Genomic DNA, 24,869 nt, shown 5'->3' with positions numbered 1-24,869 from the left:
AAATTGATGTAGAAAGGGGAACCAAACCTGTCGAGGCCAGTAAGGAGCAATGAGGATCAACGAGGCCTTCTGAGCGACAGCTTTCTGTATCACTTGAGAGATTAGTGGGAAGGGAGGAAATGCATACAGAAGTCCCCGGGGCCAAACTTGGACTAGAGCGTCTCTGCTGGGCTGACCTGGTAGAGGGAATAGGGTGAAATAATCTCTGCACTTGCTGTTTTGGGGAGTAGCAAAAAGGTCGCAGCAAGGCTGACCCCACTTGAGAAAAATTTCTCTCACAACAGAGTCTTTCAGAGACCACTCGTGAGGCATGAGGATAGCTCTGCTCAACTTGCCCGCGATTTGATTGGACTTCCCGGGGATGTGCGTTGCTATCAGAAACCGCTGAGAGGAAATCGCCCATTGCCACAGTCTGAGTGCTTCTCGACACAGGGGGTAGGACCTGGTTCCGCCTTGTTTGTTGATATACCGCACTACAGACATATTGTCCGTCTGGATTTCTATCGTTCCCAAGGGAAGAGAGTCTTGAAGGGCTTGCAACGCTAAAAGCACTGCTCTCATCTCTAGAACATTTATGTGCAAGTGGCATTCGTGTGGTTGCCATGTGCCCTGGACAGTTCTGCCCTGATAATGCCCCCCCCACCCGATCAGGGAGGCGTCCGTTGTCAGAGTAGCAACCGGAGGGGAAGGGACAAAGGGTCTTCCCAATAAGAGCTGAGGGGAAGACATCCACCACAGAAGATGATTCCTGCATGTCTGCGTAATCATAATGGCGTGGGACATCGGAAGTTGCTGGTATGACCATTGCGTGAAGAGCATCCATTGAAGGATTCTCATGTGGAACCTGGCTAATGGAAGCAGAGGTATGGCAGCCGCCATAATCCCCAACACTTTCAGAACTAATCTGGCTTTGATTCTGTTGCTGCTGAAGAGGAGCGAGACCAGTTTGTGTATGTCTGTTATTCTCTGATCTGTTAGTCTCGCAGACATGTTGACTGTGTCTAGATTTGCGCCTATGAAGGTAATAGTACGACAAGGCGACAAAACAGACTTTTCGCAATTTATTGAAATGCCTAAATTTTGACAAATGCGAAAGGTGTAGTCCCTGGCCACTAGAAGAAGATGCTTGGTGGGAGCTGTGAGGAGCCAGTCGTCCAAATATGGAAACACCTGGAATCCTTGACGTCTCAGGTGAGAAGCTACCACTGCCATGCATTTGGTAAACACCCGGGGGGCAGTGGTGAGACCAAAGGGCAGGGCCCTGAATTGAAAATGACTGGTTCCCAGCCTGAAGCGGAGGAATCTTCTGGAGCGTCTGTTCATTTTTATGTGATAGTACGCATCCTGAAGGTCTATAGAGCACATCCAGTTTCCCTTTCCCAAAAGGGGAAAGATGGACTGCAGCGTGACCATCCGAAATCTTGTTTTCTTGACTGACTTGTTCAAGATACTGAGATCCAAAATTGGTCTCCAGTCCCCTGTTTTCTTTGGAACTAAAAGAACCTGGAGTAGATTCCGGATCCTTGCTGGTCTGCTGGAACTGGCTGAATTGCTCTTTTTGCAAGCAGCTTTGAAATTTCCAAAGCTGCAAGATCCCTTTGAGCGGGTGGAACATCTGGAAGGGATTTTTTTGATTGGTTCGGAATGCGAACGAAGGGAATGGAATAGCCTTCGGAAATGATGGACTGTACCCATTTGTCTTGAGTCAGGGATAGCCAGGCTTCTGGGTACAGTGACAATCTTCCCCCGACTGCCTCCGAAGGTGGGCAGTCGGGCAACACCTCAGGGATGCTGAAAGGGCTTATCAGAGAAGACTTCTCGATTGCCCTGGTTCTGCGGACCCCCCCTGCCTCTAGGGCGACGTCTACCATTGTTGTTCCCCCCTCTGCCTCTGGCGGGGAACCGACTCTGTGCGTCAGGCGAAGTCCCTTGAGATTGTTTGCGGAACCACATTTTCCCACTTTTCTGGCCTTTGGGGTAAGGCCTAGAAGGAATAGAAAAACGGACTCCGACGGCAGAAAGAGTTTTGCCATCTGTCTCGCACCTAGTCAAGGTTTCTTTCACCTGAGGACCAAAAAGAGATGATCCATCAAACGGGGAATTAGTGAAAGACGTTTTAAAGGGGTCCACAAAGTTGCATAGCCGCATCCAGGCATGCCTGCGTAAGGCCACACCTGTCCCTGCGGCCCTGCTCGCTCCATCAGCCGCATAAGAAAGGAGGCGCATGGAGGAGTTAGCTATGGAGTTCAGGGTAGCCAGCTGAGTGTTCATCTTGTCTTGAAAACCCGCAGCCGTAGGATCCTTCAACATGTCACTCGCTTCTTTGATCAAGTCTCTTTGAAGACGAGTAAAATGGCACAGGTAGTTCAGCGAATGCATAGCAAAGGTCGCTGACGAGAACATCCGCTTCCCGTACCTGTCCATAGACCTAGATTCTTTGTTAGGGGGATGAACAGGCACTGAAGGATCAGCTAGTTCCTTCTTGGTGGCAGCAGCTACCACCATAGCATCCACAGAAACACCTTTTGTGAGAAATTGCTTGTCAGTTGGTGCTGTTATAAATTTGGAGGGTCTCCTGGGGGTAGGGTCCACTGAATCAGGAGCCGTCCAGGCCTTCTTTGCAACCACCTGCATGAGGGGATCAAAGGGGGGGGACACCCAGGAGGTGAAAGGGCGAGAGCCAAACGCCTCAAGATACACAGATTCATCCTCCGAAGGGTTAAGGGCTGGCCAATTTCCCCTCTGTTTCAGGATCTCTAGAATGTCTGCGAAAGAGACATCTTCAGAAGGGGAACGTGGGAACCCTCGGAATCCTCTAAATCTGTGTCAGAGGTGACAGACTCAGCTGAGTCTATGTGCTTCCTCTTACACTTTCTCTTCCTAGGGGCTCCCCTGCCAATTCAGGAGAGGCCTCGGAAGAGGATGAGATCCCCACAGGGGATTCTTGAGGAGCTTGCTCTCTGCGGTCTGGGATGAGGGAGTGAGTCGACATAACCAAAGGCACCGAAGAGGGAGGGGCGGACGGAGCCGACTGTGGAGTCGAACAAGGTTCCAACACACTCCGCATGACCTCGAATGCACCCCTGTCCGGCAGAGCCAGAGGTCCCCGCTCCGAGAAGCTGAGAACTTCTCTCGGCACTGACAGAGATGGCTCCGAGGCCGATGTCGGAGCCGAACTCACCAGCGCCGAAGCACCGAGAGGGAGAGGGGGGTCGGACAAGGGTCCGATGCCACTCACCCCCTCGGAGCCGACGAGGGAAGCCCGGCGCCGAGATTCTTCAAAAGAAGAAATCGGAGCCGACGACGGAGCCGAAGACAAATGTATCGGCTCCGACGCTACCACAGTCTCGGTCCCGAGACGCCCCGGCTCCGAGCTCAAAGGAGTCGGAGGAGGAATATTTATTGGAACAAGTTGAGGCATCGACTGATGAGTCGGACTCTGGAGCATTTGGGCCAATGCCTCGGACTTCAAAAGTCTACTCACTACCCTCTGGAGGTCGTGATCTGAGAGCCTCGATGACCTGGAGGAGTGAGATCTATGGCTCCGTTCAGACAGCAGGGGAGACGCTGGAGCCAAGGGACGGTGACCTCGATCTCTTTCTAGATGTCGGCTCCGATGGTCTGATCGGAGCCGACCCAGGAATCTCTAATGCCTCGGCTCCGGCCGGAGCCGAGGAAACCACGGATACTGCAGTCAAAGACTCATCGGCTCCAGCCGGAGCCGATGAAGCAGTAGGCTTCAAAGCCTTAGGCCTTGACTCTGAAGCTGGAGCCGAGGTCTTAGAAGCCTTAGAAGGTTTCCCCGATGACACAGAAAGGGAACCTTCAGGCTTGATTAAACCCCTCAAAATGAGTTTATTTTTTCTCCTGCAGGACTCTAGGGCTGAAGCCATGGCATACAGCACAAGAGTCCTGCAGGTGTAAAGGTCCCAGGCAATACACACAAGAAGTGTGACCGTCTGTCAGAGACATTTTCTGACAGCACGAGTCACACTTCTTGAAGCCTGAGACCTTTGTATCCTTGGACATATTCAAGGAACCGAAGTGTAATCACACACAGAAAACACACACACACAGATTACACTGATAGGGTTCAAAGGGAATTATTTAAACTAAAGGTAAGTTAAAATAAAACTCCCTAATCAAACACATACACACCCTAAGGATAGGGAGGAAGGGCCCGAAGACCTTAGGGAAAGAACTATAAGTTCTTTGGAAAAAAGGGGGCTGAATAAAAGGTAGAAGGGATAATAAGTCCACTACACTATGGGGAAAGAAAAATACACTAAGCTAGCCTAAGTCTAAAGAATTTAAACTAGTCTAACTTTCACTAACCTGGAGCCGGTAGAAAACACACCTCGATCGCTGTAGCGGCAAACGAGATCTGAGGTAACTCACGCCTAGCATTGTGGGATATAAGGGGAGCTTCGAGCCGGTGGAACCAACTCTCGAGCTTTTAGAGTGGCCGAGTCGGAGCCGAGGTCGGCTCCGAACCCATCCAGCAAGAATGAAGGCGAGATAAGATTCATATATTTGCACAAGAAGATTTTGAACTTCAGAATCTGGAGCTGAAAAGTTATCCATCCTTTTCGCTGAGGCCAAACAAAAATCCATTTGCTTTTGTAAATTTTACTGATACTGGGCTTCTTGGCAGAAATAAGGATTTGGACTATTTCTCAGGGTATACTGTATCCCTGGCCATAATCGGAATTGGGAGAAACAACGTAATCATCTTGATGGCATGTTGGCTCAGGCGAAGCTTGAAATAAAGATGAATTAGCAGGGTACTGAAAGGTCTTAATCTAAGAGACTTTTTCAGAAGGTAAGGCCAGTGCATGGGGAACGAGACTTGTAGTGGCCAGAACAGGGCTATCTGGATGCAAGGCATAAAAGAGACCTGCAAGCCATCAGAGGACTAAGGTGTCCCTGGGGGTCTATATCATATGAGCGAAAGTTCAAAAGAATGAACGCTCAAACATCAAACTTTATATTGTGGGGGGCTGTGCCCCCCCCCCCCGCTAAATATATATTACAGCACCGTGGTGGCACTACAGTGAGGAAAGGGCAAATATTCCTATCCTCACTGTACTGCGACCCCAGAAAAAATCGTTTCGATGTCCGGCATTTTCGATCATAAGTGTGTTCATTCTTTTGAACTTTCGCTCTTATGATACAGACCCATCCCTGGGCTGCTGACCAAGAGGAAGAACTAGAGAAAAGTCATTGCAGCTGGCATGGTTTGAGAAGGCAAACAGGTCACAACAAAACTTCCTCTCTCAGCAGAAAAGATCACACATAGCATCATCAGATATTTTCTAAGCCTGCTACCATAAACATGGCTTCTCTGGGAATGGGTGCAACTACCAGAAAGCACCCCTTTTACACAACTCATTCATAATACCTCACTGCCTCTATACCAGGTAGGAATGCATTCTCCCATACTTACTAATATACAGAATTATCACTGGTTCTTATAGTGAATACTGGGTGAGGAAGGGCATCCTGGAATGCTTGAGGGTATGAAATACAATCTTCATATCCAGGTCAGTGACATGAAGGCTTACCTCAGTCTGACAACACACCTTGGATTATCCATCCTTGGCAACTCCCCCCCCCCCCACAATTTGGGGGCTGAAGCATCTGTTTTAAGACTCAGTTGGGAGCTGGGAAGACGGAAGGTGCTTCTCACAGAAAGACAGAAATAGGTAATTCACAATTCCAGGTGTTAGTGACATGTTAAGGTACTTTTGATGTGGTTCAAAATCAGATCCTAATACTGGGTCTCCAACATACACTGGGGAGCCCTTGTGTGCTACCATGCTAAAAAAGAGAGGGAATACTGGGCTGCCAAGAGGCCCAGCAACCGCAGCTCCATAACAACTGGTACAGAACTAACTTGATAAAGCCTAGTCATTCCTTGCAAAATAAGAGGAACCTTTTCTGGTAAAGACCTTCTTTGCAAAGAATGCTAAACAGCCAACATCTTACAAACTCAAAGTTCTGAAATTGTAGGACAAGAGAGGATCCCAAGCTGCTATTAACTTCTTGAATGCTGTAGAAGATAAAAGCCAGTCACTCGTGTATGGGAAGACCCCCCAATACCTTGTTGCTTCTAATTCAATGCAAACACGGAAAGAGCATGGGGGGGGGGCAGAGGGGAGTCCAAAGGAAACCGCCTTGAACTGGTAATGACTGGCTCCATTCAGAATTGAAGGAACCTCCTCAACTGCTTGGCTATCTTGATATACATGCATGCTACTTGGCGGTCCAAAGAGGACATCCAACTTCCTCATGACAAGCAAAGACTCTATCTCACAGTGACCATCCAGAAAATTATGTTTTGGTATGAAGTGGTTTAGGCCATTTAGATATAGAATGGGCCTGGATTCCTTTTTTTTCTGGCAGTGAAAAGCATTTTGAGTACAAAGTCAAACCTACTCTCTGGTCTGAAGAGACCTCCTGGATGGCTCCCTTTCAGAAGTTTGAGTCATTTAAAAATGGCCCCCCCTCTTCTGATGAGTTGAGAAGTGAGGAAATTAAATGGCACATGACTCGGGGGGAGAAAGGGGATTACACAGCCTCTGCACATTATGTCCAAAATCCACTAGCTGTGTGTGTGTGATGGTCTCCAATGCTGGCAGGTAGAGGGACAGATGGCTTCAGGCTACCTCTTAAAATCAAGCATCAAGGAAGGCCTCAGGGAGATTGCTACTGCTCTTCCTCTTGACTGAGAGCCACTGTTTGGTTGATGCTTCCAAGGAAATAACCACTGCAATTACTCAGCTTTTCTGTACCTGTTGGCGATATCTAAACCATTTCTGTTATGGGATATTCTGCATCCTAGAAAAGGTGTGGTTTGGAATCATATACCTTATACCAATAACTGCAAAGCTTTTCCCCCTTCCCGTTCATTTTTTAGTCTTCCAGTTTTGTTTAGCTTGTTGCCCAAAAAGTTTAGAAACACTGAAAGCGGTGTTAATAAAGGCTGTCTTGAAATTCATTTGAAAGTCTATAAGGTGGAGCCAGGCATGATTGTGTATCACGACTTGAACAAGTAAAACAAATGCAGAGAACAGAATACTTAACCTAACTTAAAAGGTCTCACGACCAACTAACCTGCTACAATTCAAAGTTAAAATTTAAGTAACCTATAGAATGATCAGAAATGCAGTGAAGATAGATTTGCCCAACCCTCAGCACTAATGTGCATTTTTTCCATGATTACAAGTTATCAACAGCACCTAAAAAACATCAAATCTGTCTTTTTGCAACTGTTCAACATATAACATGGTCTGCAGTAAACAATCATTAATAGTTACTTACTCTGATGTTTAAAAAATTACTTTAGTACCTGTTTTGGCAAATCAATGGGTTCTTGTTTTCCTATAAGGTTTCTGTTAGTTATGTACTGCTCTCGAGTTTCTTCATCAGTCCTATTTAATGGAGAGTCTTTATAAATAAGTAGTGGACTAGAATTCAGGGTCTCCTGTGTACTTGCACCTATGGGATTCTTTCTAGTTGGAAGTACATCGCCCAAATGAGACAGAAATTCCAAACCTTTTAAAATAAAAATCTAGTAAATAAGAGGTTTTCAAAAGTTCTAAAACAACGAAAATGAACATATAACAACAATTTTGTTCTAAAATGAAAAAAGAAAAATGACAATGGAGTACAGTATTTTTCTTCAAAAAGAGTTTTGAGTCTGCATGTTCTCATCCCACCTCAAAACAAATGCTCAGAAAATGGCTACTTAAAAAAATGAATTTTATTGATTTTTATCAAGAAAAACAGAAAGCAGAACATGCACATAAACTTGAAAAAACTATGAACACTATGTACATTCCTCAGCCATTGTCCAGTTAATCGCAGCTAATCGTTACAGTTTACTCTTTCCAAAACATATTCTAGACATACGGTTGACAGGCATCCTCATCTCCAGATATATCAAGTCCTGACTCATTCAGTGTTCCCTTCTAACTTAACTTAGGGTTTTAAAACTATTTAAAAGACATGCTGCAGGTGGATTGGACACTCTAAATTGGCCCTAGGTGTGCGTGTGAGTGTGCCTTCTGTGGAAGGTTGGGCGCCAGGCTGGCAACTCGACACCGTAAAACTCCACTGCCATTCAATGTGCGGACAAGGTGATCCGCTGTGGCGACCCCTGACCGGGAAAAGCCGAAAGAAGAAGAAGAAGAAGAAGAAAAACAATCCACCATTCATCTAGAATACAAAACAGGGCTTAGAGGTCTTGAAAGGAATACCAAACTTAGACAGATGAAACATACAAAGTGATCAAATTACCCGTATTTACAGATCTAGAGGATTTCAAACTCCCATGACACCTTCAATTTTCTTTTATTCTTTATCATATCCGGAGGGGGAATCCCAAAAATCCAGAACTACCAATCTTGGTTTAGGTATGTCAGTGGCACAACAGGTACCACACTTGTCTTTGGTGTAGAAGGCTGTGGATTCTATTCAGCTGCTGACACTGCAGTGCAGCATAAGGGGGTGCTACACGAGTCTGTTGTCCTTCGGAGGAAATGTTAAACTAAGGCTCCATCTGCTCGGATTGGCAGTAGTTCAGGAGGATGTAAAAGATCCCACAGCATTTACGGAAGAGAGTAGGGGGCCATTATTTATACAAATAAAAACATTACTTACAAAATATTTATATATTTACAAAATATTTACAAATGTGTGTGTGTGTGTGTGTATATATATATATATATATATATATATATATATATATATATATATATATATATATATAGTTTTCCACTTCCTTCTTTAACTTATTATACATTCAAACTTTGTGTTAAATTTCTATACTCATTAGACCTCTATTCCTTTTTCTATAGCCACCATATAAATTTACTCAGTACTGCTGCCAAAATCCATTTTCCATTTAAAAATGTTATTTATCCTTTCATTCCATGCAACATAATTTACCTATTCTTTTAACATACTCTTTTCTATTCTTATATCCATATTTATCTTTTCCACTACTTTTTCTTTATGTAACTTTTCCATAATTTCAATACTCTTACAGTTCAGAAACACGTTCAGTAGTTTAATCTTTCCCAAAATATAAAAATATTTTTCGAAGGTTGTGCGTCAGGGCCGGCAACTCGGCACGTAAAAATCTACTGCCAATCATTAGTGGACCGGAGTTCCGCTGTGGTGACCCCTACCTGGGAAAAGCCGAAAGACACAACAATATGGTATGTTTTCTTTCACTGGTAATTTGTCCTATTTCCAGTCTCCATAAAAAATCTTGACATTCTATTTTTTGTTACACCATTTGTTTCTTATCCTTATAGCTTTAATTTTTCTTTGCTATAAATAATGCATCTTTATATTCATATACCATATTTTTATATATTTCTGTTTCATCATGTTCCACATTAGTATTTTTTCTTGATAACATTTCATTTCTTCATTTATATATGCTTTTTATCTTTTGCTTCTTTTTATCACTTACATTTAAACATTTTTACAATTAATCTTTCATTTTATTTAATTTATCCACCTTAACACTTAACATAAAATTAATGAAGCCGCATATATCACTGGGTTTATTAACCAAAACCTCGTACTACTTTATATCTAAAATTCCTCTATTTGTAGGATTTAATCTAGAACCCCATATGAATGAAAAAATATCTGCAATAATTCTTTTCAAATACTGCTGGCAACATAAATACACTTGCTAAATATATTTTCCACAACAAAACTGAATTCATCAAGAGATTCTTTTCCTAAATGATAATCGATATGTCTTCCAGAAAAACAAAACAAATTTCTGTTAACTCTTCTATTATTTTTTTCCATTGGATTCTACATGCATTCTTATTCCTAAATTTTATACCCAAGACAGGGATTTCATTCACTGCAAAATGTACTCCTATCTTTACTACATTGCCTAATCCTTTACTTTTCTTTTTGTTTAAAACCATTTCTATTACTTCTAAACAATCATTTAAATAAAATATTACATCTTTTATCAAAGTCTTTTTTTTTGCAATTACATCTGCATAAGTTAACAAACCTGGAATACTTAACCATTCAAGTGTTAGCTATCCTATGTCCTGCATTTTGCAATTTACTTTACACACAATCACAGTCATAATTAAAGCAAAAGGTATATCACTCATTTGACATTCCTATCTTAACCCACTCTTCATATGTACCTCTTTACTTAAACAACTATTTACTAGAAGTTTTCCTTTATTTCTATAGGCAGACATTATTTCCTAATTTTTGCACTTGTATTGTATTTTTCATTATTGTCAATAAAATGTCAAGTTTTAATGTATCAAATGCCTTATCAAGATTCCCTATCAAAAATTTAGCTTTTTAACTTCTATTTATATCATTATCCACAGTTTCTTTTACGATCATTAATCATTCCTGATATCCGTTACTCTTTAAGCTATACAAACTAGCCTCCATCACACTTTTCATCTTATAATCATTATTATTCAGTACTATCGGTCTCCAGGTTTGTATTTTTTTTCTTCTTTCTTCCAAATAAATTTGAGTATTCCACTGTGTAATTCTTCATACATAAAAACCTTCATTAACCATTCCTTCAAAATCTTTATAAAATATTCTTTTTGCCATTCCATTAAACTTTTATACATTGTGTATCCTATTCCATCTGGTCCTACAGCTGAATCTATATTCACTTGCCCCAATACTTTACCTAACTCATATAATGTAATTACCTTTTCAAATTCTTTATTTTCTTTCTCTAAAAACTTTTTTTACTTCTCATGTTACTGTCAATTTCTTTTTTTAAACATTTCTTGTACATATTCTACTACAATATTCTTGTTTTCCTGAGTTTACTATTTCTTTTGCATTTTTCATTTCTCTCTTTACCCTACTGTCTTCCTTTACTAGTCTCCTTATCTATGCAAATACAACTACTACTCTTTTTTTCTTGCAAAAAAAATCTTTGTTTGAATAATTCTTTAATTTTCTCGATTTCTTCTATATAATTCTTTTTCTTTATCAAAATACTCTTAAATCATTTTCTAAATTCTTCAATGCATCTTTATATATTATTCTATACTATTCTTACATCATACTGCCACTGTACAAACATTTTTCATATATCTTAAAAGTCATCCACCATTCAGACCTAAAAAGTCTTTCAGCTTTTCCTGCTTAGGGGTTACCACAGTGGATCACCATTACACTATTGACTGCCAGCGGATTTTTATGGTGTCTAGTTGCCAGCCCGGTGCCCAACCTTCACAGAAGGCACACACAGTCATGCACCTACCTGCATGTCTTTAAAGTTCACTTGACTGCAGGGAGGATATGCAAACTCTGTACAGAAGGCACTCCAGCCGAGAATTAAACTGGAGAACTTCTTGCTGTGAGGCGACAATGCTAACTGCTGCACCACAGCGGCCGTACATCATGCTGCCACTGTAAAAACATTTTTTATACATCTTAAAAGTCATCCGCCATTCAGACCAGTTTTTATAAAATAGTCTCATCATAATACGATCCCTCCATAACTATGTATTAGTCTCTTCCCTTCTTTGTCCCATGTTTTCTCATTTATCCTTTTTATTCCTTTGCCTATTTGTATATCATCTTTGCTTTCTTTCATCTCTAGTCATATTTCTAGATGATCAGAAAATAAAACTGTTTCAATTTTCTTCTCCTACAATTAAACCTTTTGATTCGATAAAGTAATTATTTCAGTTCTATAAATGCCCATTTTGTAAGTCCATCCATAAATGCCAAATTTTGTTACATCTGTAACATTTCAATTCACATTTTCTTAACGTCATGACACAATTCTTAACATTTCTTTTTGATACAGTTATTTATCAAATGGCCTTTTCCACAAAACATGTTTTGGGTTGCCCCAGCATTTTACCACACTCTGATTTCCTTCAATATTTATCATAATTGGAATGTGTATAATTTTATAATTTTCTCTCTTTAAAATAATATTACAGTTCCTTCCACTAGTCCATAAAACCTCTTTTATACGATGCAGAAATACCAAGTCTCTGGTATTTGGGTCGGCCGAGAGCTACCCTGACATGGATAACCCAAATGTGACGACTGCAACAATGAAACATGAAGACCATCCTCTTTTATCATAAACTTTTGTAATGTCCAATACTTCTTTGTCTAATACTTCTTTACATACATGTTTTAAATGTATTTTCAAAGTCTCTTTTCGCTTCTGGTAGGAATTGCACAAAATTCTTCTTTTGCACCCTGTTAAATGCTTTTATTACATAAAAATTCCAAGAATTACAATTCCTCCTCTTTTCATACCCCTCAAGAAAATGTTCCATTACAAAAACATTCTCAAAAATAATGTCATAAAATATCTTTTTAAAAGAATGAGTGCTGCTACCTTTTAAGCCTTTATACCCAAAGGAGCCATTAAGTTATCCCAAACTTCATACATGTCCAATTATTTTTCTTCTTTATTTTGATTCCTCACACATGCTTCCATTTATGAATATATTCTACCTTTTACTCTTCTGTTTCTCCCCTTGCATACTCTCTCACTTTCTGCATATGGTTTCTTTTCCATCTCATGTTACCCTTCAATATAGATTCCACTATTCTTTTTGAATTTTAGCCATACTATCCAGCAACAGACATCTCCTTCATTCTCCGTCTCACTCTGCATCACTATATCCTGGAGTAAATCATTCCACAACCCACCCAACTAAAGGGTTGCAATCATACAAGCTTCACTTGTTGATTCTTCTTTTTCCATTTAAGCAAACAGATTTTCCTGGAAAACTGCTTTCGAATCCTCAATGATCTTAGCACTGGCATTCGCCTCCTTGCCTTCCACCATCTTCTGCCTGGTCACACATCGTCCTCCTAGCCGCCATTGCACAAGCACATACAGGTTGAAAACAAAAGTATTTTTTTTATTGATATATTCTTTACACATTATTTACAAATCTCTATACATTATAAACTTCAATTTAAGCATTCCCCCCACTCTTTTATCGATAACCAAAACATTATTTTTTCCAGAATCTTTGTCAAAGTCCATTTTCCACTGTATTTGATTTAGTCTCTTGTTCCATACAGTCCATGAAACATAAAATATTACTCTGTCCATTTTTTTTTCTTCTTCCTGTTTTCGTGCACCATAATAACCAAATTCTATTATATCCATATTTATTTGTTCAAATTTAATCAAACTTTTCACCCTATTATGTTTACATATTACTTTCCACAAATTATTAACTCTTTCACATTTCAAACACATGTGCAGTAGTTTCAAACTCTCCATATTTATTACATATTCTATCTTGCTTTTTCTTGTATGGCAAATTTGCCTTAACTGGCAAACAGACAATCTCCATAAAAAAAAATTACATTCTTTAATCTTTTTAATAATTATTATATCACATCATTAAGGCTTTTTTCTCATCTATTTCTAAATCTTTCCATGGATCAATACAATAAAATGCTTTCATAACATTCAAGTACCATTCCTTTCTGTTTTTTCCCCATATATTCTTTTTTATTTTCCATAACACAGTTTTGTTTTGGTACGCTTTCATTTCTTCATTCACAATGCTTTTACTTTTTTTTTTTTTTTTTTTTTTTTTTTTAACTTTTATTCCTTTGTACAATTCTTTGTATAAAGTATCATTTCTATCATGTTTTTATTTTCCTTCATAATTCCTTTAAATACCTGCTATAAAATGAAAGATGCCGCATGTACTATTTGGTTTATTAAACCCAAGCCTCCTTGCTCCTCTTTCATATACAGATTCCTTCTCTTGACTGCATTCAGTCTAGAGCCCCATATAAAACAATAATCATCATTAGTTCCTTTTCATACTTGATAGGAATAATACAGATGCTAGCATCACAAGTTTTCCTATTACCATGGTGTTCAACAAATGTGCTTTGTATGATTTCCAAAAAATAGTCATATCTTTTATTTTTTGAGTACATTATCCTATAGTTGTCTGTACTTATTCCTTCCAAATATTATTCCCAATACATCTACATAGTTTTCATTGATTCATACCTCCTATCATACCTTCAAAATCAAACCCTTTACTTTTCTCTTTATACATAAAACTTTTTTTTAATTTATACTTAAAATTTTCATTTACTTCGTCTATCCATACTTTACTTTTAACAATTAGTAAAATATCATCTGCATAATTATACATTATTGGCAGTTGTACTTCCTTCATCATTTTGTATATCCCCGCTACATGACATTTTATTAATCTTCTTCACTATTACATTCATAGCTAATGAGAAAATTACACTACTAGCTGGGCAGCCCTGCTTTATTCCACATTCTATTTTTCTCTCCAATCCAGCCATTTACATTCAGTTTCATATAGTTCCCTTCATAAACTGATTTTACTACTTGTACTATTTTTGCTTATATGCCTGCAAAATTCCCCATAATGATTTATACTGATTACCATCATAGGCTTTACTTATATTCCCTATCATAACCTTTGCTTCTACATTTTTATGATATTAACTTATCTTATTATCCTTGACTTCCTTTTCTTCCAAATACATTTTGGTCATATATTCTATCCATTTTTTGTAACCTTGTTGTCATCATTCTCATGAAAATTTTATAATCTGTATTATTCAGTGTTACAGGTCTCCAATTTTTTATCTCCTCTACTTCCTTTTTTAAATATAAAATTTATAATTCCTGTACATCTATTTCTCTTTAATTCCAGTTTCTACCCATTCATTCATGATGCCTATAAAAATTTTCTGCCACTCCATTTCTTTATAGATACCATATTCAATTCCATCCAGTCCTGTTACAGAATTAATGTTAATATCTTTTAGAATTTCATTTAATTCTTTCATAGATATTTTTTGTTCTAAATACTCATTATGTTCATTATTTAATTTTTCACCTTTATAAATTTGTTCAGTTTTCTTCTCTTTTAACAAATAATTCCAATACATATTCTTTAATCATTTCATACACTTCTCCTTGCTGTCTTATTTGCTTACCTTCCTTATTCTTTAATTCTCTTACTACTTTTCCTTCATTATTTTACTCAAATATGGTGCTACCTCTTCTTTCTTTCATTGTAAACAATATTTTTATTTATATAAGTTAATTTTAATTTGGTTCATTCTATATATTTCTCTTTTTCATAAAATGAATCTTTCTTCACTAGTAAGTCTCTGAATGCTTCTTGACTTAATATCTTAGAGCTCTCTTTTTTATTCTTTATACATTCTAAAAACACTTTTTATATTTCTTTTTTAAAATTAAGCCACCAAACAGTCCAATGCTCATAAAACTCTCTCATATTTATATTATTTTTATATAAATTTCATGTTATTTTTTCTCTTCTAAATCTAATTCCTTTTCATTAATCCTCTTTATTCCTTTTCTTATTTTTATACATGCTTCATTTACCTATACTTTAACCCATATAGCCACGAGACAAAAATCAGGCATACTTAATTCCTTTTTTCTTTAACTTTGAAACTATTGGACATTAAAAAATAATCAATTTCTGTCCTAATTGCATTCATTTTGTAAGTCCAGTGGTCATTCTGCCATACATTTAACTTTCCACTTCCATAATTTCTTTAACCATTTTACCATCAGAATTGCTCTTACTTTTTCTTAAAAAACAGTTAAAATCACCCACCACTACAACATCCATATTTACACATATTCAAGAATATTTTTAAACATCTCCCTCTCTCTTTTTGTTACATATGCATATAAAGCTATAATTCTATACACACATTTTCCATCCCAAATCTAGTACTGTAATTTTTCTTAGTTCTACTATAGTTACAGCTATTTTAATGCTTTCTTGACATAATATACATATGACCGAATACTTTTCCCCCCATGTTCCAAACTACCACACCATTCCAAAGTTTTTCAGTTTGTGTTCTTTCTTCCTCTGTTAATAATCTGATATCTTCTAAAACAATAATATGTGCTTCTACTGCAGCACACCATTGTAATATAGCTATTCTCCTCTCAAGATTTTTTAATACTGTTCACATCTAAAGCTAATATTTTCAGCTTTTAAGAACAGTTAGTATAATAAAATTTTACCCCTTCCCTTTCTTATTTTCTCTATGCATTACATTTTTGAATTTTCCTTTCTTTAACTCTTTTCCCTACTGAATTATTTTTATTTCTTACTGTACGCCCATTAGCTTCTTCCTCACTTGTCTCCGGTTGATTTTTCCTTATTACTTTCTTCAACTTCATGTACAGCCTCTATTAGTCACATCTTGCTGTACATTTTCTTGTATAACACATTCTTCTCTCTTTCTCTTGTAAAAGTTTTTCTTGCACATTCATTTCATATTCTAGCCATAAATGACTACTATTGCCAATTTTTTTCAACTTTAAAACACATTTTTGCATTATTCCCTGCTTTACCACATAACATCTTTTTTATCACATTCCACAAAAATAAGTCTTTGATTGACCCCCTGTATTTCACAAAACCCCTATTACCATGTTCATTAAAAATACTAAGTACATGCATAACATTATCATTTTCCATTTTCAGTATTATTCTATATTCCCATCCCCCAGTCATTAGTCCTCTTTCATCATATATATCTTTGTAGTGTCCATTACTTCTTTTCATATAGTTAAAAAATGTTTTTTTCAGTTCTTTTGCTTCAACTTCAGTTATAAACTGGCTCATTATTTTCTTTTTTTTTTGTCTGTCTGTAAAACGCTTGTACCACATATTCTGACCATGGATAAATATTTTTCTTTTGTTCATATGCACCCAAATAATTTTCAATGGCCTGACCAGTCTCAAATATCAAGTCACAAAATGTCTATTAATTAAAATAAATGCTCTTACCTCTTTTGCTTTTACACCCAGAGGTGCTATGAAAGAGTCCCAAACCTCATACCTGCCCAAACATTATTCTTTTTTACTGCTCACTCGTACTGTATACTTTTTTTCTTTTATTTCTTCTTTGTTCCTTCTCCAGCAGTTTGTGTATAAGTGTTTGTCACAGGAAATTTCTCTGGTACAGTATCTTCTCCTTTTTCTTCTATTTTTTCCTGCTGTCACTCCATGAAATTGCTGCTGCATTTTCTGGCTCACTTTGGTTTACCATTTCTTCCAAATAATCATGCCACAACCCAGTGAGAGGGTTGTAATTATGTACTTTTCTGAGGTAACTCTCTCCTTCAATCTCCTCTGAAAGTTTTCTCTGAATCCATCTCTGTTTCAGCTACAATCTCCTTTTCCTCCAATGCCACTGTTTTTTCTGCACCCACATCATCAGAAAAAAACTTCTGTCAGTGATTCCACCATTTTAACTAAATTTTCAGCACCTTTCACTCCAGTTTCAGCAAAAGCTGAATCAGCCATGTTTTCTCCCTGTTCCTCCTGGCTGCCTCCATGCCTGGACAGGAAACAGGAAGTCTGGATATGTAACACAAACTCTTTCCCCAACTACCAACAGTAGGGGAAGTTCCCCATGACCCTGGCTAAATTGCCCCTAATAGTATAAACAGCAGTTAGTATAACCACCTCCCTATCAAAAAGGCAAAGCCCACAATTCTAAGTCCTGCAACTCCAAACAATGAAGTGCATCTGCAAAAGACATGCAACAAATCTTTAAACCTTTCTTAATCCAGTGCAATCCTGCAGCAATCTACACCCCTGCTAGTTATATACACCAATACTGAAATCACTGAGATACACCAACCTTGGACTTCCCATAAACCCCCATATTCCCACTTTAGTCCACCTACTCTACAGTCTGCAGGATTTCAGATAACACTTGGATTCAGCTCTCTGTGCCCATTAACACAGCTTCTCAAGTCCTATGAAAGTACAGTTGTGTACCTACCATAAATGTAGATGTTTGAGTGTATTCACTGTTGCAGTCATTAATCTTGGGTTATCCTGCTGGCAGGCTACCTTCAGTCGGCCAGAATTCCAAACTCTAGGTCTGGCGTCAGTTGCTGTCACCTCTTCCCTGACTTCAGTGCGCCAGGGGTATAAAAGAAGCAGCTGACGCCATTTTCTTCAGTTTTTCTTGCCCCAGATGTCAGGTGCCCCAAATAGGTAGGCTGAAAAAATATGCCAATAAGAAATGCATACACAAAAATAACATTTCCTTCATCTACAAGCAAATACACCAAAAAGGTTGTATAGGACAGAGAAGTGCAGATAAGTCCCAGCAAAGAGAAGGGGGAAGGTGGGTAACCTGGACTGCAACAGTGAATACACTCTAACATCTACATTTATGGTAGGTACACAACTGTACTATGTTCATCGTGTTTCACTGTTGCAGTCATTACTCTTGGGTAGAATCCCAAAGCTGAGGATGGGTGGCTGGGCTAAATAGGATTAGGAGAGGCTATGAGGCCCTGCAGAACTGCAGTGGCGAAGCCTGCTCTGGACTTAGAGTAGTGAGGCAAGTGGTAGCGCTTTGTAAAGGTGTGCACTGAACTCCAAGTTGCAGCCTCTAAGATTTCTTTGGTTGGTTCGCCTCTGAGGAAGGCTGCTGAAGTGACTGCTGCTCTGGTGAAATGAGGCCTAATGCCCTTAGGCACTGATTTGCCATGTTGAAAATAGCAGAAACGGATGCAATGGCCTATCCATTTAGAAACAGTCTGTTTTGAGATAGCCTTTCCTTGTGATCCTGCAGCATATGACACTAAAAGTTGCTCAGTCTTTCGGAAAGCTTTAGTTCTGTCCAAGTAGAAGCGCAACTGCCTGTGTATGTCCAACGAATGCAGAATTTTCTCACCCTTGTTCTGTGGATTTGGGTAAAAAGTAGGCAAGTGAATGGTTTGGTTGAGGGCCACACTGGACACCACCTTAGGCATAAATGTAGGGTTTGTCCTCAGAGAAACCCTGTCTGGATGAAAAATGATGAAAGGTTCCACAGCCATGAGTACTTGTAACTCCGAGACTCGCCTTGTAGAGGCTATGGCTAGGAGCAGAGCTGTTTTCCAGGATAAGAATTTTATATCTGCTGTTGATGCTGGCTCGAAAGGAGACAGTGCGAGTTTTTCCAAAACATAATTGAGGTCCCAGGCCGGAATTGGTGCTCTCCTTGGAGGCCTAATGTTCTTGGCCCCTCTGAGGTACTGCCTTATTAAAGGATGAGAAAAGAAAGGTGGTTCCGTATTGTAATGTGCAGAAATGGCAGAGACATGAATCTTAACTGATGAGAAAGAAAGGCCTTTGTTCAGCATCTCAGTTAGGTATTGTAAAATCTGAGGAATATTTGGTACAGACGTGTCAATGCCTTGTTCCTGGTTCCAAGCACAGAATCTCTTCCATTTTTCTGCATAAGATTTTCTGGTACTGGGCCTCCTGGCCTTCAAGATAACATCCATAACAGCTTTTGAAAGAGGCGTGTTCTGAATGGCTACATTATCCGCCATGCTGCCAGATTTAAGGTCCTGAGTTGGCTGTGCAGGATCTGATTGTTTTGTTGGGTCAGCAAGTGAGAAGTTTAAGGCAATATCCATGCTGGACCTTGAGACAAGCTCTTTAAGATTGGGTACCAGTGCTGGCGTGGCCAGTCTGGTGCAATCAGAATAATTTTTGGCTTCTCTTGTCTGACCTTTAGGAGTACTCTGGGAAGGAGAGGAAGTGGGGGAAAAGCATATACTGTTAGATGTTTCCAGCTGAATGATAGGGCTTCCATTTTCCATGCTTGCTTGTGGTAAATCCTTGTACAAAATCTCTGCAATTGACAGTTGTGAGGGGAGGCAAATAGATCTATGTCTGGGCATCCCCATTTCCTTCTTATGCCGAAGACATGTGGACCCAGTTTCCATTCGTGGGAATCCATGAGGTTTCTGCTTAGTTCGTCTGCCAGAGTGTTTGTTTTTCCTGGCAGGAATTGTGCTTGCAGGTGAACTTGAAAAGCCAATGCTGTGTCCCATAAGGTCATTGCTTGTCTGCAGAGGGGGTAGGAATGTGTACCTCCCTGCTTGTTTATGTACCACATGACCATAGTGTTGTCTGTCTTTATCAGTAACTGTCCTGGATGAAGTAGGTCCTTGAAAGCTGTCAGGGCATTTTGAACAGCTAGCATCTCTTTTTGATTGATGTGAAGATGCATCTGGTTTGTAGGCCATGTGCCCTGAATACATTTTCCTGCCATATGGGCCCCCCAGGCATAATCTGATGCATCCATTGTCAGTGTCTGGCTGTGGGTAAACTGAATGGCAGTCCCTTGTTGTGGTGACAGGCTTCTGCCCACCATCGAAACTCCTGCTGTAGGCAGGGAATGAGTGCAATTACTGTCTCCAGGCTGTGGCAATGCTGAGTCCAAACACTTTTCAGATACCAATGTAGTTTCCTCATATGCAGTCTGGCATATGGAATTAGTAGAATGCAGGATGCCATGAAAACCAAGGCCTGCAGGATTTTCCTTGCAAATAAGTGGGTTTTTGTTGCCAATTTCTTGAAGTAAGTAGTCAGTTGTTTTTGCTTGTCTGGCGTGAGATAAGCCACCTGGGCAGTTGTATTTAAGCTTGCACCCAGGAATATTATCTCTTGAAAGGGCACTAGTTTTGATTTCTTTTCGTTTACTGTGTACCCTAGGCCAATTAGTAATCTTTTTACAAACGCCAGATGCTTTAGAAGAGTGTCTTTGTTCTCTGCTTGAATTAGGCAGTCGTCCAAGTAGGAATATATTTGAATTCCTTTTTGTCTGCAAAATGCAATTACTGGTGCCAGGCATTTTGTAAAGACCCTGGGCGCAGTAGATAAGCCAAAGGGCAGTGCAGAGAATTGGTAATGCATTGAGCCAGCTATGAATCTGAGGTATCTTAGTCTGGAGTAAAATCCTTGCCCCTGCTCTTGTTGTGGTACTTGCTGAATGGCCCTCATGTCAATGAGGGCTGTAATTTGTTTTTGTGCCTCTGCCCATTGATTGTGTGGCAGGGTTTGGCATGCCCTTTGACCTTGGTAGAGTGTGAAAATGGAACCTGTAGCCTTGGGACACTATGTTCAGGACCCATTTGTCTTGGGTAACCATTTGCCAATTTGATGAAAAAAGTGCTAGTTTTCCCCCCAAGGGGCTGTCAAAAGAAAACTGCTTGGAACTGGTAGAGGAAAGTCATTGGGACTGTTTCCTGTAAGGTTGTGATTTGTTTTCTCCGCTTTTGGAGGTAGGAGCACCCCATTGTTTAGGCCTGTATGAGCCTTGGGGCTGAGATCTGCCTCTGGGACGGCTGTATCTGCCTCTTTGTGGTCTGTCTGAGACTGGAAAGGACCCATTTTTAGAAAGCCAGTTCCTGCTAAACCTGAGTGGCTGTACCTGTAAGAAATCCTTGACTGTCTGCATGGATTTTGCTTTATCCTCCATTTTTTTCAACACCTCTTCTGCTTTAGTACCAAACAAAGTGTCATGCTGTAATGGTGCATCTAAGAATTTTGCTTTAACATGATCAGGCAGATTCTGTTCCTTTAACCAAGCATGACTTCTAATAACAGAACCTGTAACAGCGGCCCTGCAAGAGGCCTCCAGTGAATCGTAACCACATTGCAAAGTATGCTTTCCCACTTGTTCAGTTGCATGCAATAAATCCTGCAATTCCTTGTTCTCTGAACATTCAGTATTTGTCAACATTTTCTGTTTAAGAAGTGGCATTAAATATTGCTGATATTTAAGCATATGAAATTGACAATTTAAAGCCCTTACAGCCAGGGTGGCAGAAGTGTAAACTTTTTTTCCCCCATCTGTCTAGAGCCCTAGAATCCCTATCAGAGGGGACAGGGTTTTTTGCAGTAGAAGCTTTAACCCCCTTGGGACCCTGAGATATAGTTTCTGGGTCAGCAGCGGGGTTTTTATATAGGAATTTATGAGAATCCGGGACCCTGTAGTATCTGTCTGGCTTAGCAGGAAGAGTCAGGGGACAGACTGGACTCTGAAAATACATCATCTACAATGTCTAGAACAGGTGGAATAGCAAGGGGTCTGTGTTGAGGAAGAAGCCGAAAGTCTCTGAGCCTTATCTTAGATTCAGAATAATCTTGGTTCTCCCAGTGGAAATGCTCCCTCATAGTATGCAGTGTTTCCCCAAAAGAATAGTCCTCAGGAGGAGAGGCTGAAGGAATGGATTCTTCAGCATCAGAATCCTCATAGGGAAGCATGGAGTAATCCTGTTCAGAAGAGGAAATAGATACCTGATCAGAAGAATCATACTCTGTCTCTTGACTAGGCCTCTTATCAGGAGGGGGATGGGAGCCCCTGATTAAAGTAATTAGGTCTTCGGCCATTTTGAGCTTCTATTTTTTAGGCATGGAAGTCTGAGTAGGAGAATGCTGAACTTGTTTCTTTGTCTTTAGAGCTGCTTTAGTCTTTGTCTTTGAAGCTGAAGATGGCTTAACATATAGTTGTGTAGGTCTGAAGACACCCTCAGAAGCCAATGCCTGCTCAGCGGCTCCGGACCCATCTGAGGGAGTGATTTCCGAGTGTCCAATACCTCGAGTTTCCAGAGGTCCAGTCGGCTCCACGTGGGAGTCGGTAGCGGGCGCCAGGGGCTGCGAAAGCGCTTCACTGAGAACCAGCGAACAGGCGACTGGCCTAGAAGAGGCTTCGTCATCGGTTTTGGACCTCGGATGCCTATCCTTGTCCTTGCGTTTTTTGTAAACTGCGGTTGTTGGCTGTTCCAATGGCATTATATAATTAAATCTTCGGCCAAAGTAATGAAATGCAAAATCGAACCGACGCTTGATAGTGCGTTGGTTAAATCTAGCACAAAACCGACAGCTAGCAATGTTGTGATCAGGGCCTAGGCAAGGAATACAGTAAGAGTGAAAATCCTTATGAGGTATTTGCTTCCCACAAGAAATACAATTGTTAACTTTTTTTGACATCGGTCTGGAGCAAGAAAAAAGTTTCCCCAATGGGGTACTTGGCTTTAATGAAGACTTCAGTTCTGAAATTCAGATTTGAAAATCGCAGGAGTCGGCTGACCGGCACTTGCGAACTGCTTTTGCTTCGGGCACCGCACGGCAAGAAAGACTGAAGAAAATGGCGCCGGCTTTTTCTTTTATACCCCTGGTGCACTTACATCAGGGAAGATGTGACAGCAACTGACGCCGGACCTAGACTTTGGAATTCTGGCCAAGTGAGGGTAGCCTGCCAGCAGGATAACCCAAGAGTAATGACTGCAACAGTGAAACACGATGAACATCTTCAGTTCTCACCACCACTCAAGCATGAAACTGAAACTTCAAGAAAAGAAGCTAAATTGCAAGGATATAAACAATCACCACTAAATGACAAGGTTCTAAATAAAGAACTGTCTTTACAATGGCTGGTGCTCTTCAAGCAAGTCAAGAGGAGGATGAAAGAAGGTACCCACTGTAGCAGATCCTTTCATAGAGGTTATATTTTACTTATGTTGGTTACCTGTACTGGATGCTACACTTGGGTAGAATCACAAAAATGGTGCAGAGGGAGCCTGAAAATTAGAACAGAAATTTCTGGGTACGGTGTCTTGAAAGAAGCAATATTTCTGAGTGGAGTTCCAAACTAAACTGCTTGGTAGTGGAAGGCAGTGGCAAACCAGACCTCTACAGCTCCTACATCTATCATGGACACATTCTCACAGCATGGACTAAAAGCACCCATCTCCAGTGGTAAATCATCTTGTCAATGCTTTGGACTAAGTGTTTTTAAAAAAAAAAAAAAAAGGTAATGCAGACAGCACTCTGTCTACATAGAATCTCTATGTTAATCTTTATGTTAATTACAAACACATGGTCTACCTTTCTATGTACATGGACCATGTCTAAATAAATCCACAACTGATGATGAACATCCTGGCTATGGAGGATACAGTCTCCATTCACTGTCTCAGCATCCAGTAAGAAAATCCAAACATGAAGAGAATGGATGGGTAGCAGCTATGAATCAACATTAAGAACAGGGAGTCATCCAGACATTTATGCATGCATGTTTGTTCTTATCCAGTTTGGCCATCTGGACAGAGACCCATTTTCAGTGGAAGAGCAGGCAGAAAAGCTCCAGCCATAAAACTCACATTATCAACTGCAGATAAATGCAATATTACACAGCAGTGCACAGAATTTAAAAAAAAAGAGTAAATACAAAAAAAGACGAAATATGTAATTACAGATTTGTTGTAAAGATACGATGTGAGACATACGCAAATACAGTCAGTATATGAGGAACAATGAGAAGCAAATTTTCAAAAAAGAATCTTAAACACAAACTCATGTGAGAACTACTTAAGTGGATATAATTAATAAACACTATGAGAAGTAAACATATAAATACAAAAAAGAACAGACTAATTTAAAGAATGAAGAAAAAAACAGAGTACATAAAAGCCATGTGTATATTTACAATGAAGTAGATAACTCCTGAAATCTAAAAGAACACAACAAAAAGGATACTGAAAAAATATAGGGCCAGATTCATTAATGTCTGCATTAAGTGTACACATTTATTCATGAACATCCCTACCACGTTGCTTGTGCTTTCTAGTCACTCAGAAAGATTGCACCAAGTGTACATGTAGTCTCCACGTTGTAGTAATCTTTATGTATTCCCCTCAATATTTAAGGCTGCAAGAAAATCAGTAGGAGAAATAAATTAGGAGGAGGATAGGCTGAGTTATGCTTGTGTTTTCTGTTTACTCAGAACGGTGTACACTTAGTGTAGACATTCATGAATCTGGCCTACTGCTATGTCATATGTTAACAATATACACAATCAGATCTGCTTGTGAAATAAGACCACAATTTCTTTTTGAAAACACTTTTAAACATTAGCCTTCTAATATGTAATGTGAAAATGGTCCAAATGAAACAGATACAGCTGGGAAATAAGGTGCTCAAATATTTTCT

General features: G+C 39.7%; 1 protein-coding gene across 1 annotated transcript in view; it reads right to left on the bottom strand.

Moving 5' to 3' along the window:
* The window catches only part of NEDD1 (NEDD1 gamma-tubulin ring complex targeting factor), a 955,822-nt gene that overhangs the window by 361,763 nt on the left and 569,190 nt on the right, over positions 1 to 24,869 (bottom strand). Inside the window, exon 11 of the mRNA XM_044087817.1 lies at positions 7,352 to 7,557. Within this exon, the coding sequence (XP_043943752.1) occupies positions 7,352 to 7,557 (206 nt within the window). The remainder of the gene's footprint in view (positions 1 to 7,351; positions 7,558 to 24,869) is intronic.

The sequence above is a fragment of the Protopterus annectens genome, chromosome 11.part0 (genome assembly GCF_019279795.1).
Source record: "Protopterus annectens isolate FY-2018-M chromosome 11.part0, PAN1.0, whole genome shotgun sequence".
In the NCBI taxonomy this organism is placed as follows: domain Eukaryota; kingdom Metazoa; phylum Chordata; order Ceratodontiformes; family Protopteridae; genus Protopterus; species Protopterus annectens.
This window is presented reverse-complemented; position numbering and strand designations above follow the sequence as displayed.